Here is a 14,135-nt window from a genome sequence, read left to right on the forward strand (position 1 = left end):
TGAGTGAGCAGCTGTGTGGTGCTTAGTTGCCGACTGGGGTTAAACCACGACATCCCTGTAGCCAAGGCTGCACCTCTCAAGTCTCGGACCCCATCGGGTCAGGCCATCGCTCCGGGACTGCCAGCAAGGTCATCAAGTTGCATTAATCTAAAGCTGGCTTTCCTGCTGGAGAGATGGGTTCATCCTGACTAACTTCAGATTACAGTTTACGCATTATTGTACCAAGGTCTGTATTGGACCAATTTATAGTGAGAAATGAGGTTGGCAAGATAACAGGGGCATCACAATTAGAGCTAATTAGCCCAGCAGGAAATCCATTTCCAGGCAGCTTTTGGCAAGAGGCAAGGTTGGCGGGATAACAAGCGTAGAGTGTATTTTGATATAAGCACACTCCAGCTGCAAGGAAAAGTAAAATAACAGCTTGTCTCATCCTTATGCGGAGGCCTCACGTCAGGCTCCACCACGTAAGTCTTTTTGTTTGAGGCTTTGCAGCCTCCCTGCTTGGAAAAGGTTCAGAGGACTTGTTCTTGCAAAGTCACCTCAGCTGCCAGAGGGCAAAGGTGGGCCATAAGGTCTGCACAGCCCCTCTCTCCTACCACCAGGCAGGAGGGTGTCCAGTGCTGTGGTCCTCCTCAGATTTTGGGGGAGATGAGGGATGCAGCTCAGAATAGAAATCACTGAAGAGTAGCTTGGTTTATTTGCAGGAGTTATCCGTACCGTAAAGTGTTTGGGGTATAGACACAGCCAAACCACTGGAACTATTTGTATTTGAGTGCTTTATTATATTGGAATTGCGGTGATATTATTAACATTTGTACAAATGCACAAAATTCCTGTCTCTTCTAGCTAGAAAGAGATGTAAAAATCTGACCTAGTTGAACAGTCTCAATGAACTCATTGTCCATTTGTAACAATAATGGGTTCACAATGCAACAAAAAGCTTAACATAAAATTAAACATATTAAATGCTGCAGCAAGTATTTACACTTATGTACCAAAAAAAAAAAAAAATTATCTCCCTCCAGTAAGGAAGGTGGTTGCTTACAGAATAAAACAAACAGACAAACAAACACAAAACCTTTGCATACCATACAAACAACCTCAAGCCCAAAACTTACTGTGACAGCACCTTTTTTTAATATTATATATATATATTTATATATAAACTTCGATAGTTTAGGCTTACTCCAAGCAGTGCTAAAAGTTCCTTAAAACCAGGACAACGACAATAGTCCAAAGAAGCAACGTTCGCCGATGAGTGCTACCCAGTGTTTGAACGGAGCTGTTAGAGAGAGGGGTACAGAGCTCAGGGCCATGGGCTGGGAAACACTTGGGCCCCAACGACAAAGTTCCTGGCAAAACTCTCAGTGGCAATTATTCAGAAGAGCGCATACACCTTTTGTGCAAAATATTTTGTCTTTTGGAAGCATGGTAAAGGTTGTCTCTGACAGGGGTCTCTGCAATCTCAGCTCCAAGGGGTGGGGAAAAAATTTCTCTGGAATTTCCTAAATTCCAGCAAGGAAAACATTTCCCTTGAAATGCCCTATCAGCCCTCCCCCCCTCTCTCGCTTCCTGACATTGCAGCAGTTTCGGCAAAGCCAGAAGGAGCTTTCAGTCTTCATTCAGAAGGCTGTCGCACAGATTTTTAGTCAAAAAAGAGATTTGGGTGTAAGAGTCTCACGGCATCAGATTGCATGATGTTACAGTGGGCTTTGGGAACAGTTCCACCAGGTGAAACTTAACATCACTAACATTTAATTTGCATAAATATAGAACTGGAGATCCTGAATCCCAGGTATTACACATTGGTCTAAATATAGTGAGTTGCAATTATTGATTCCAGTCCAAGGAGAGCCTGGGAAAGGATCAGATTTCCACGTAGAGAATCAATCTTGTGAGTGAGTGTGTGTGAACACTGACATTTTTGGCCTCATGCAGTTTAGGTTTTGCTATAAAGTAATTTTGAAAGCTATGGAAAACCAATAATGGTAAGCAATTTAGCTCTTAAGTGTAAAGCCACTGATAAAACTGAGATAACTGTAAGCACTGAAAAAAAAGAGGTTACAGCTGTAAACAGTCTCTTTTGTCTTTGCAGTAAGATGATTATTTCAGATGATGAAAAATTGAAGAATTTTTTTTTTTTTGGCTTTCAGATCACTTGAGATTTTATTGCTTTTGTTTGTCCTTAGAAGTTTTTAGTCTCTTTTTTTTTTTTTAAAGGTGCTGTCCCTAGTCAAGTTATAAGGCAACATATTTTATTGATTCAGAACTCTAATACATAGTATGGCCACTGTTATCACTGCAGCTTCGCAGCTACCATGGGTTGGACAACAGTCAAAGTGCATGACAATGCACAACAGAGCCAGTCTCCTGACCTTACGATATACAGGACACTTTGGTTCTCGGGATGAGAGATTATAAATGTAGCTTAGATGCTGCCTCACACACTTTGCATAATAAAACATTTATATGCTGTCATGAAGAGGGTGTAAAGTCTAAGTCACACTGCAGACTGGCTGTTCTCAGCTTCTCCGTTCGGGCAGGTGTGAGAGACAAGTTGTAGATATGCCACCAGTGAAAGCATATAAATGTATCTGGTGCAAACGTTTTACAAGAGTATTTATAAATGATTCAACAAGGGAGAGCAAGAAAGAGAGTGAGAGCTAAAGTGCAATTTTAAAATAATATAAATAATTGAAACTTAGAAATAAGATACTAATTAGTTGTAACTGGTTTTGTTTTCTAGGCACAGTTTAGTTTTTATGTCTACAGATCAATCTTTTTCTCTTCTTCCCCCTCCAGTAATTTTCTCTGATGTATAATGGAGTTTCAATGGTCTAAATCTAAGGAACACTGCTTAGTAAGAGGACAGAAGAGGCAATGATAAGGCAGTATAGTGCAACTCACTATGTGATATTAGAAAAGAAATAAGGATGGGGTTAGATCTTCTGTGGTGATGTATAAAATCAGCCTTAAAAAAAAAAAAAGACAGGCTTTCCAGTTATATGTTGACCCATGCTTTCTAAAATGAGAGAGCACATTTTCCAATACAAAGGAAACAACTGAAGGTTCATAATTTGTTTTGTTGTTACCAAAAAAAAAAAAAGAAAAAAGAAAAAAAAAAAGCAGATGCTGCTTTAAGGAAAACATTTAATTCTAGGAATTTCTGTACAACTGACCTCAGCAAGCTTCTCCATCTTAGATGGATGACTTCTGCTTGAGACCCTGAAAGATTAAGATGCACACACACCTAGAGTAGTTTATTGCAAAACTAATATTGTAACTTAAAAAAAACAAACAAACAGATTCTGTACAAGAATACTGTTCAAATGGAATGTGTTAAAATAACATTTATTAATAAATACTTTATAAAATTCTATGTGAATACTAAATTAATAGATTCCTGTTTTAAAATTGCTTTGGTCCTCATGAATTTTCATAAATTCACTCTATACGCTTTTTTTTTAAAAAAGGTATTAGCTGCTAAAAAGCACATTTTGCCTAAACTAAAAGGCTAGTTTTCAACACTAAATATTGTTGCTTAAAAAAATATGAATCCTCAAAATTTGGGCATTTAACAACAGTTATAGCTGGCTTGTTAGTTAACAGGACAGAGTCAGTTAACACACTAAATCCACACGCACTGAGGCACTGAACCATTGACTTTCCACTATTCAGAAGATGGGCAGCAGACATTTAGCTTCGTAGCAGGAATTAACTCCCAACAGTGTGAAATTCTCCATAAATCATCATCATCATCATCATCGTCGTCCTTATAAAACACACCATGATAGCACACAAACTACTTGTCTCCCACAGGCAGCGTTATGAATATGGCTTGCATAAATTGACTTGGGGAGGGGGGGCTGGGGATGAAGGAGCCGGATCACAGCATCATTTTTTTCCGATCAAAGTATTGCAGTTGTCCGTGGCTGAGATTTCCAACGCGCTTCCGATGTCCTGCGACGAGAGATGCCGTCCACAGAAATGCCTCCTCCTGAGCGAGGTGCTGGCCGAGGCTCGCTGCCCTCCAAGTGCCCAGGAGGGCGGGCGAGGGAAGCGGTCCGAGTCGTCTGCCAGCAGCGGGACGGGGCACGGAGCCCATCGAGCCCAGCAACGGGCTGGATTTGCGGGGCAGGAGGAAAGCGGAGCAGTCTCCAGCAGTAGCTCGCGGAAAAGCAGGATTTCTCCTTGACGGAAAGAGCCCGGGAAGTGCATTTAGAGTGACGTGCTTAGGAAGAGGCTGTTGCCACCGACCGCGCAGCAGAGGGACATCCCGGGGACAGTGGGGCCGGGGCTTCTCCCGCAGCCCTTGCTCAGGCAGCCTCCAGTGCCCGGCCGGACCGGCAGCTTGAGGAAAGGCTGCAGGATCACTCCCCTAGAAAACAAGAGCATTTTAATGTGGAAGCGAATCTGATGAATAATATAAGGTGCCTGGTACGGTTGGTCCTTTTACCGATGATATAGCCGATATAAATATGCTGCGTGTTGTCTTGGCCTGTGAACCTGCGACAGAGTTACAAGAAGCAATAGCAAATAGCTTTTCATCCTTTACTTATTTCCACATCACTAGCAAGGATTATACCTAAAGGCCAATAGTATAGAGAGGAGACATTTCATTGTAATTATACATTTAGGCCAACATGTGTGGTTGGCTTGCCTAGTTAGCATTAAAAAAAGAAATAATTGAGCTATATATAATACACATCAGTCAAACTGTCAAGTTGCTGAATTTAACAAAACTTAGGCAAGGTTTTTGTATTTTTTTTCTTTTTTTTTTTCTTTTTAATGTAGAGGCTTTCAGTTTAACAGCTAAATATTTTAATTGAGGAGACTGAATAAAATGAAGCTAAACCGTAATTCTAGTGCAGTGTAGCTCAACTGGGTATTCTAATATTACCAACAACTTTGATTTTTAATGTATTTAAGTGCTACCCATATAGAGGGAAAGTTTTTTAAATTAACCCTGCGATGGCATTTTCTTTTTCATGGTGAATGATGAAATTCAGACACAGGGGAAATGCTTATTTGGGTTTTTTTACATAGTGGATACTCAGCTGGAACATTTTGCTCGACTGCATATTTGAAAAAAGTTCCCTTGGGAGCCGTGATGAAGTAAAACCATTTAGCTATTACAACTGGAGGTTAAAAAAAATTATAGATTCAGTATTTAAAACACTTTAAAAGTATATGTTTGTCTAAAATATAATAGAAAATCCTTTACATTTGTATTTTTTCGTAATTTTTTTTGGTTCTTAGACTATATAATCAAGTCAAGATTTACACTGTACATTAAAAATCTTCTCCTTTTGAAAGTATTTGCATAAATGGAAAGCGAGCTGTTAAAGAATACTGATAAAAAGTTAGCTACCAGGATAAGAACTAATTTGGAAATGAATGATCCTCAGAATTTTGCTTTCCCTTCCAGGCAGGCCCTGCTCCTTACAGTACCTCACGCTTCAGTTGTTTCACTCTCCCTCCCGCACGGAGAAGAGCCACCCTTTTAAAACCCACAACTCCTCTGAAAACCAAAGACACGGCCTTTGAGGAGGAGAACTTCACTTCAGAACAAAGTGTGTTCAGGGCTGGAGGATTTGCCAGGAATAACGTGAATTAGCTTTTGCTATTAAAGATGCAGCTCAAAATGTCTGAACATTTATCACCAGCTCGGAGCCCGCTTCCCGGGTAAGCAGCGGGAGGTTTTGCCGCTGACAGATTTGAGAGCAAAATCAGGTCCCAATATACGGCAAGGCAGTGTAATTAACTGGCATCATCTCCGTCTGATTTTCCCATCCATCACTGGTACCACTTGGGGATGCAAATCAGTCGCACTGAGGGGCAGGCCCAGAGTCCAAACAAAAACCTTAATTGTGGCATAAGGCTCTCTTCCAGACCCTCTTTGCAGGACTGAATTTTATCCAGAGTACAGTGGGATTTGCCATTCTTGCAGCACTTTTTAGCGGCTGCATGCCTTCTAAAAATTATTTAGCGTCCTGATGAGACAATTCCTTGCCCGCAGTAAACGGGCGTTAAGTGCCATTAAAGTCAGTGAAGCTACACTGCTGTCTGCCAGCTCAGGATCGGTCTGTGGATGCTTAAAGTAACGCCTGCAGAGAGCAGGTCTTTCCCTGGGAATTAAAAATGGCATTTTTCCAACTGGTCAGAACCGTTACGATGATTTATTTCTCATTTATAGCCCATGAAACCTGAGGCTGTTAGCTTTCGGTGCTAGAACAACGTAACCGGGTTACGGAACAGAACTTTTCCGAATTATTATATACTACATGTTTTTTTCTATGTTAACAACTGGCAGTGCAAAAGAATTGCTGTGATTCTCAGGTGTTGCTCGCTACGCCTGTACCGTGCCACAGAAGCTTACAGGGCTGCTAGCATCAACACAGCTGGCTCTCAATCCTGCTTCACCTGGGGCTGCACTGCTTTCGCCTTTCGCTGTTTATTAAAAACACTAAATCAGGAGCATTTCTGTTTTTTAAAAGCCAAACGCTCAGCACAGCCCAGCTGTGGGTGAAGAGCTAGTGAAAGCAGCAGCCGCGCTGACAGATTTTAGGTGGGCTTGAAGTTTTTGCTTGTTCATCACCGTTCTTTGAGAAAAAGAGAGGGAAGCGAGAAAGCCTTGGAATGAATAAAAGCAGGGAAAAAAAGCTGAGGGATGAAAAGGGTTTGGGAAGGGAAAAGGAAGGTGTAAGAATAACTGGAGGCAAAAAAGGGCAGGGCAGGAGAGAGAGGAGAAGGGGGAGGGCTAGATGAAAGAGCACGTTATTTGGGCTTGATTTTGTCCTGATAGCCACGTCCTATATAACCGCTTTGAAAGAGGCTCTGAATGCAAGACGGGGTCTGCTGATAGCACAACGCTAACTCATTTTTTATTATGTTGTCAGCAGATGCCCTCTCTCTATATTTATAGCCTAATTACTCCTGGTTACCTATATATGACTCTGTTTAATACTTTTCATGCCTCACGTTGGCTAACAAGCTGCAGTTTAACACAACTCCGTATTTCTGAGGCTTCAGGCTAGATTGGTGAGAAGGAAACGTGACTATGTACAGAAACAGTTAGGTTTATAAACAAGTAACTGGTACCAAAAAAACTGGAGAAAGCACCAAAGCATTTCTCAAGCTGATAGCATATTAATTGCATAACTCCCTTTTATGTAACTAAGTATAAAAGACATTTTAATAACTATAAAAATGAAAGCCAGAGTCTTTCAAGAACTGAGGAATCTTCCAGGCTTGAGTTACGGTTGCAAATGTTCTTAGCACAGAGGACGCTTTGATACGCTACCACACTCCCCTAGCAGTTTCTGATCAACCACTTTTAAAGAATGGGGTTGATGTCTGTTCTGTGGCTGGCGAGCTGGGTGAGAGTGGAGCTTCCCACGACGTCGCTGACGGAGGAGGAGGTCGTGATGGTGTTGTGCTGGATGACTTGCTGCTGGGAGCAAGCTGGGACCGGGCTCGCGGGAGGACTGCTCTCGGGACCTGGGAAGGGGGTGAGGGGACAGAGACAACACATGTTCAATTATCCATCCGAGTAATAAGCCCAGGCTGGGTGACACTCCTGGAAAAGGGATGTACTACTACGGCAGCAATCCTAACAACCAGAGGCATGCACAAGTCCCAGGATTTCAAAATACACAGTTATCCAACACTGTCTGTCTGCTGCTTTTTTGCAGCTTTTGTTATATTTTTTAAGCCAGCTTCTCTGATATCAACCTGACTTCAGGAGCTGGGACCTTGAAAAAAGTCCAAGACCTTAATGATTATGAAACCAATGTCAGGATAAAAAGTCCGACATCTTAAGGTCTATAAAATCAGCTGGGATGCTTAAATGCTTTATTCGCTTCGGCAGGAATCAAAACTAGAGTGCAGTGCACTGCAGCACAGAAAATCTAATTCAAGCACCAGTTGATAGGCATGTAATGCAATTATGTATTTTTTTGTTTGAGTACTGTTAAAGAGCCAGATGCATAGTGATGCAGAGGAGACAGAAATGAGCTCTATTTTAAGAAAATGCCGCAATTTAGCAAATATTAACCCTGAGGCTCTTCTGAGCCGTTCTAGAGCCAAGCAAAGAATTTGTCCCTAAATTACCACACTCACAAAATGCATCAACTAGACAGAATGGATTCAATATCTCCATTAGATGAGATTTTTTGAAAAAAATGAAAGATAAGAGTTAAAAAAGAGTTAACAAACCTTGAAAACCTGCGCCACGCCTGGTCTGCACCACTGTCAGAGCACAGTACCATTTTCGCTGGAGGGGACTGTAATGTTTTCCTTTTTAACTTTCCTTTTGAGAGTTATTTTAAGGTGCTGGCAGTGCTGCGCCCAGGAGCACTCTTGCAGGTTTGGAGCTGTGAGTTCAAGCGGGATCCTCCACAGGGGAGCGAGCGTCCATCCGTGTGCATCTCCTTGCCGAAGGGAGGGGTGGGGAAGGCTAGCTCTGCTGTGTGGGATGCAAACCAGGGCTTTTTTGGTTTTGAGCGGGGCTGGATAAATAAGGGCAGGAGATTGGATGGCTCGGATGATGTTTGAGAAGACAGGTTCAAGTGAGAATATGACCAAGAAGGGGTTCTGGAGGGAAGAATTAGAAACTTTGCTTTCCTGTGAGGAGTGTGGAGACAGTGCAACCATATCAGCTACTTACTTAGATATCCTTGCGATTCTTTCTGCATAGCTGTTATCGGACAGTCTTTATGTGTTAACAATAACTGTTTCAGCTGTGCTACCTCATTTTTCAGCATGGAAACCTCGTTCTAGAAAAGAAAGAGAGGGTTTGGTTTGCCACAAAGCTTAAACCAGGCTCTTCTGCAAAGTTTAAACCCAAGAACACAGACACTGCTCCACAACTTGCGAAGAACTGAGCAAAAATGGCACTCGGTGCTCGCGTGCTGGGTTTATGCTAACGTTTGTCCATGATGTTATTTTATAACTTCTTCTGAAGGGAATTTGGCTTCCAGATTTGATGACATAAACTGACAAGAGAACCAACCCTTCACAGCACCAGAGATACTTTAGGCAGTGTTTTAATCCGCTCGGGAAATACTCTGGCTCTCTGCATCAGGATGGGGGCCAGACCTGTGGTGGGAAATGGCAGCCTGCCACGCTGGGCAGCGTGGTGGCAGGGCTGCTGTCACCTACAGCATGTCACCTACGGCTCCGCTACGGCCGGCGCCTGGGTGCTGCTCACACCTCTGTGCTTTGGGGGAGTGCCATTACGCGAATGGCCTTTCTGCTCTTGGCAGCACACAGGCACACCTCTGGATGGGGCAGAAGTACTGTGCCCACTGTAAGAAGGGCACCACCCTAAGGAGGGCTTTTATTGTATTAATTCAGGGTATTTTCATCCATCCACTTCATTCTTTTCCTTACTGGTAGACTGATCTATTTACGCTCCTATCTCAATGGCTTTGAATGAGGGTTTAGCTACATGCCCTGCTCTGAAAAAGTCTTTCACAGACGAGTTAATGGCACTTCCAAAAAAAATCCCCACAAAAAACGGTGACAAGAAAAGAAAATAAATACAACTCCGTCTAGCGAAGGCTTCTAAATCCCAAGACAGCTTTTTCCTGGCTTATCCCACTAAAATGCAATTATTTCTTTAATTGAAGCACACACATCTTGATTAATCGACTTTGATTATGCCTGTGCTCCTGCTAGGAGCCGGCTGCGCTGAGGCAAACCCGAAGGCAGCAAAGGCCCGCCGGCACCGCCAGCCCCTCTGAGCACAAAGAGCCCCTCTGTGTCCTCGGGGGCGCAGACAGTGTCTAGCACCTGAAGCTGCATGTTTGTCTGGGTGAGCTCTTCTGCTTTCTTTTCCAGTGACATCACCCAGACCTTCCTCTTCTGTCTGCAGCGCGTGGCGGCAGCTCGGTTCCTTTCCAGAAATTTCCGCCTCCTCTCATCCGGGTCTTCGTCCACCACTCTCCTCCGGCGACCTCCGGTCGGCTGCGGTGGCTGTATCGTCTGCGTGGGCTGCATCTGCTGTGCTGCCGGTGAAACCTGGTGGGCAAGAAGAGGTTTGGCAGGGAGTGATGAGGGGGGGGAAAGTTACGGAGGGGGATGCTGAAAGGGGAAGGGAAACCTCACACACTCGTCCTGCTCCCTGGCGAGGTCTGCAACAGGCACAAGTCGAAAGGCTGCACCAGATGCCACTGAAATTAGCTGCTGGCAGACCCTTGCCGTGGTCAAAGGGGAGATATTTTTGAAACGATCCTCTGAATATTAGTAGGGAAAATATTTTTCCCCTTACAGTTATTAAAAACATTTCACTTCGGTACTTTCTCTGCCACCACCTATTTCAAACCTGAAATGTCAAGTTTGTCTCAGCAACTGTTTTAATCAAAGCAGAAGACTGTAGGGACCTTATTTCTGTCTCTCTTTTTCTTTCTTTTTTTTAAATTGCCTCAAAAATTTTAGGACATTTCTATTTCACAGGCTCCTCCATCTCTCTCGCACGCTTTACCACCTCTGGAGATGGGAGCTGCAGCGCTCTTTGCACCTGAGTGGAGCTGGGAAGCCACGGGCTGGGATTGTGCAAGGCCAGCAGACTTCAGTGCCCTTCACCTGGGGGCAAAAGAAAGGATTTAGGTACCTGAACTCGAACTTGCATTTTGGTATCCCTGCAGTGCGTGGAGAAGGGATATTCCCCTTCTCAGGCGTTCCCATTTGACCCCTGTGGATGCTGTGCTCCCTTTTTCTCAGCAGCCTGGCTTTGACAGCAGAGGCACACCAGATCCAGTCCCGCTGCTACAGAACTATAGTAAAATATCTGTTTATGCTTTTTCAAGTGCAGGAGAGTATTGATCATGCTCCCGAGAGTAACTGGCCCATGCCATTACAGAAAAGGTGCATGGTGGGGGCAGCCCTATGTAGTCTGTGCCCTGACTCCTGGGGGGATGAAACACATGACCACGTCCCTGTCAGGAGGCAGCATCAGACTTAATGTTCCACTGCCTGGGGACAGCCAGCCTTTGGATTGCTTTCCTGCCTCTCTGTGGCGCCCACACCACAGAGCTCCGGACTCGGAGCTTGGGGCTCGGGAGCCTGACCCATGGGTCCCATTGCCCGCGCGCGGCAGGAACCGCTGCTGCTGCTCGTGTTGCTGCCGCCGCTCACGTTGCTGCCACCGCTCCGGCAGTCTGGAACAGTCTGGAAACCTGAATTGTTGACTCAAAATTAACCCTCTTGTTCTGGCAAAGGCCCAAACCTCCAAGGTGCTTCCTTTTGACTCCAGGGAGTGGACATACTCAGCACTTCGTCAGACTGAGCCCTGAATTTCAATTGCGGCAATTAACATGTGTTTGCCTAACACCTCTGTCTGTCTCAATTAAAATGATACTATCGTCTTGCGAGGTCGCTTTTCTGTCTAGAATCTCGCCACAAACTGCGAAGAAGAGTTTGCTCCCTCCCACAGCTGACTTGTGTCAATTAAAGTGGCAATTTTATGGATAATTATTCTGTGCATCTGATAACGCTTTTTGCATAAAGCCGAATTTATTCCCAGCTTTGTGTTGCACAGTCAGGGAATCTCTCTCACAGGAGCAGAAAAACGTTTTTAAAAAAATAACCTTCTAAAAATAAATAAGCCACCCTGCACATTCTGACTGATTTTTAAAATTTCAGCTTGTTATTAAGTCCATATGTTCGCTGGTAAAATCTCCAACCCTCTGTCCACACCGGGGGTTGGAGCCCCTGGGCTACAGCAGCTGCAGAGGCTGCAGCTGCCAGCGCCGCGCAGGGTCACCAGCCAGCGCCGTGCAGGACCGCCAGCCGCTGTCCCTGTCCCCGCCCGCATCCCATCCCCAGACTGCCTCCGGGAGATCGCTGCTGAGGGATGCCAGCTGCTCCCTGTCCACCTGGGCCGGGCACGCTGCCTCTTTAGCAAGATGTCTGAGTGTGGAGGCCTCTGGGATCCTTTTAACGTCAACATCTCATCAAAGGCCTTTCATTTTCTCACATACAACACCTTTCGGGACTTCAAAGATTTGTTATTTATGTTTCTGGACACCAAAAGCTTTCCTTATCCCATTTCTCTCCTTTTTCATCCAGCATTGAAAATTCTTGTTTCTTAAGTCTCCCAGTTGGGTCTGCTACACAGGCAGAAAAAGGTAAATATAGATTTCTTTTTTTTCTCTTTCCCCTCATATGGTCATTTTGTCCCGAATAACTAGTGAGTCATTTTGTTTTCAGAATGTAGCAGTCAGTCTTTGGGCAGTCAGAGCGCATTTTCAGAACAACAAAATCTTCCCTCTATTGCTGGCAGATATTAATTATAAAGGTTGCCATTACGTCACTAATAATGTCACGTGGGATAATTAACTGACGCTTACTAGATAGCTCTTAACCCTGAAATCTGTTAGGTTACATCTTATTAACTGTCTAAGCATCATTCTCTAGCAGGATTTCGCTGCCCTGCCTAGGGACATAAGAAAGAAAATGAACATATATTAAAATTATGGTTAATATTTTTTTTAGAGGATGCTAACCACGTATCCATAATGAAGACAAATGTAGGACAGCTAACAGAATAAAACAACATCCAAATCCCTACTCTGCTTAAGGTATCACTCTGGCAAGTTTGATATGAAGAAACGTTCATGGGACCAACACAAGAATAATAGTGTCATTTTCGTAGTAGTTGAGGCAACACAGCTACAACTTGATAAAATATCTCTCTTTCTCAGAAAGATACCTATCAGAAGGAGATTTCTACTTTTATTGTTGATCCAACACTTCTCTCTCTATTCTTTGCAACTTACTACAAAAGTAATACCCATTCATTCATTCTACGAAAGCATAATTCATTGGCCTCCTGTGAATCAAAATGGTAGCTGAAAAGCATGAAATGAATTCTGACATTACAGAAGGGTGTGGTGTAGAATAACAACAGACTTGGCATGGGAGCACACAGCTCACAGCAGTGTGGACCATACTGTCATTTGGCAGGTGGTTTGGAATGGAAGAATCTGGTTCAGAAGAATAAGGAGGTTAATAACTAGTAAAATACACCATAAAATTAATGTCTGCTGGAGCAATCTGACCCCCAAAGAGGCCATTAGCATGGGGACTATGGATGAGCTTAGAAAGTGGTTATTACTCAGCAAACCCTTCTTTTCTCCCCACTAATGCATCTGTTCAGAAATCACTATTGCCTTCGCACCATGGGAGCAAGTGTGCAGCAAGAGCTCTGCTGCCCAGGGAAGCCACTGACCCTAGGAGTCCCGCTCAGCCTCGTCAGCCATCACCCTCCATTCCCATCCTCTTGGTGACACACCTATGGACAAGGTGAAGACCTCCTTGATCCCTGATGGGGACCGTTGCCTCCAGTGACATGCTGTGCATGGCAAAGCTCATCTGACTGTGGTCCCAGCTCAAGACTGGAGTGAATCTGACATAGCTTTGTGGCCACCAGTCAGCCCACCTACCCTGGTGCCCATATTTCTTCTTGTCCGCCTGCAAATCTTTTGGGGTGCCTAGCTAACGGGGAATACAAAGCTCAAGGAGTTGAGGCTGTCCTAACTAGAATGACTCAAACCCATTTTCAGCAGCATGTAAGTTAAGGGGAAGAGGTGGACCCCTCTCAATCATCTACCAAAGGTCTTGGGAGTCTGGGGAGGTCCCTGCTGACTGAAAGCTAGCCAATGTTATTCCAATCTACAAAAAGGGCATGAGGGAAGACCCAGGGAACTACAGACCTGTTAGTCTAACCTCAGTTCCTGGAAAAATTATGGAGAAGATTATACTGGGTACTACTGAAAGGCATTTAAAGAATAATGCAATCATCAGGCACAGTCAACATGGATTCACAAAGGGAAAGTCCTGTTTAACTAATTAGATATCCTTCTATGATAAGGTCACCTGCCTAGTGGATGAAGGGAAGGTGGGGGATGGAGATTTTTTGGATTTTAGTAAGGCTTTTGATACTGTCCCTCACAGCATCCTTCTGGACAAGTTGTCCAACTGTGGGATGAGCGGGTTCACGATGTGCTGGGTGAAGAACTGGCTGAAGAGCAGAGCTCAAAGGGTTGTAGTGAATGGGGCTACATCTGGGTGACAACCGGTCACCAGCAGTGTTCCTCAGAGATCAATTCTAGGGCCAGTTCTGTTCAATA

General features: G+C 44.1%; 1 protein-coding gene across 1 annotated transcript in view; it reads right to left on the bottom strand.

Annotated features, from left to right (window-relative positions):
• Positions 1-6,386: 6,386 nt before the first annotated feature.
• CREB5 (cAMP responsive element binding protein 5) overlaps positions 6,387-14,135 on the bottom strand; it is a 215,814-nt gene continuing 208,065 nt past the window's right edge. Inside the window, exons 8-10 of the mRNA XM_009325703.1 lie at positions 9,796-10,023; positions 8,669-8,777; positions 6,387-7,500 (exon numbers count right to left, since the gene is read on the bottom strand). Coding sequence (XP_009323978.1) covers positions 7,337-7,500; positions 8,669-8,777; positions 9,796-10,023 — 501 coding nt within the window. The 3' untranslated portion in view covers positions 6,387-7,336. The remainder of the gene's footprint in view (positions 7,501-8,668; positions 8,778-9,795; positions 10,024-14,135) is intronic.

This window comes from Pygoscelis adeliae, unplaced genomic scaffold (assembly GCF_000699105.1).
Source record: "Pygoscelis adeliae isolate BGI_AS28 unplaced genomic scaffold, ASM69910v1 Scaffold226, whole genome shotgun sequence".
Classification (NCBI taxonomy): domain Eukaryota; kingdom Metazoa; phylum Chordata; class Aves; order Sphenisciformes; family Spheniscidae; genus Pygoscelis; species Pygoscelis adeliae.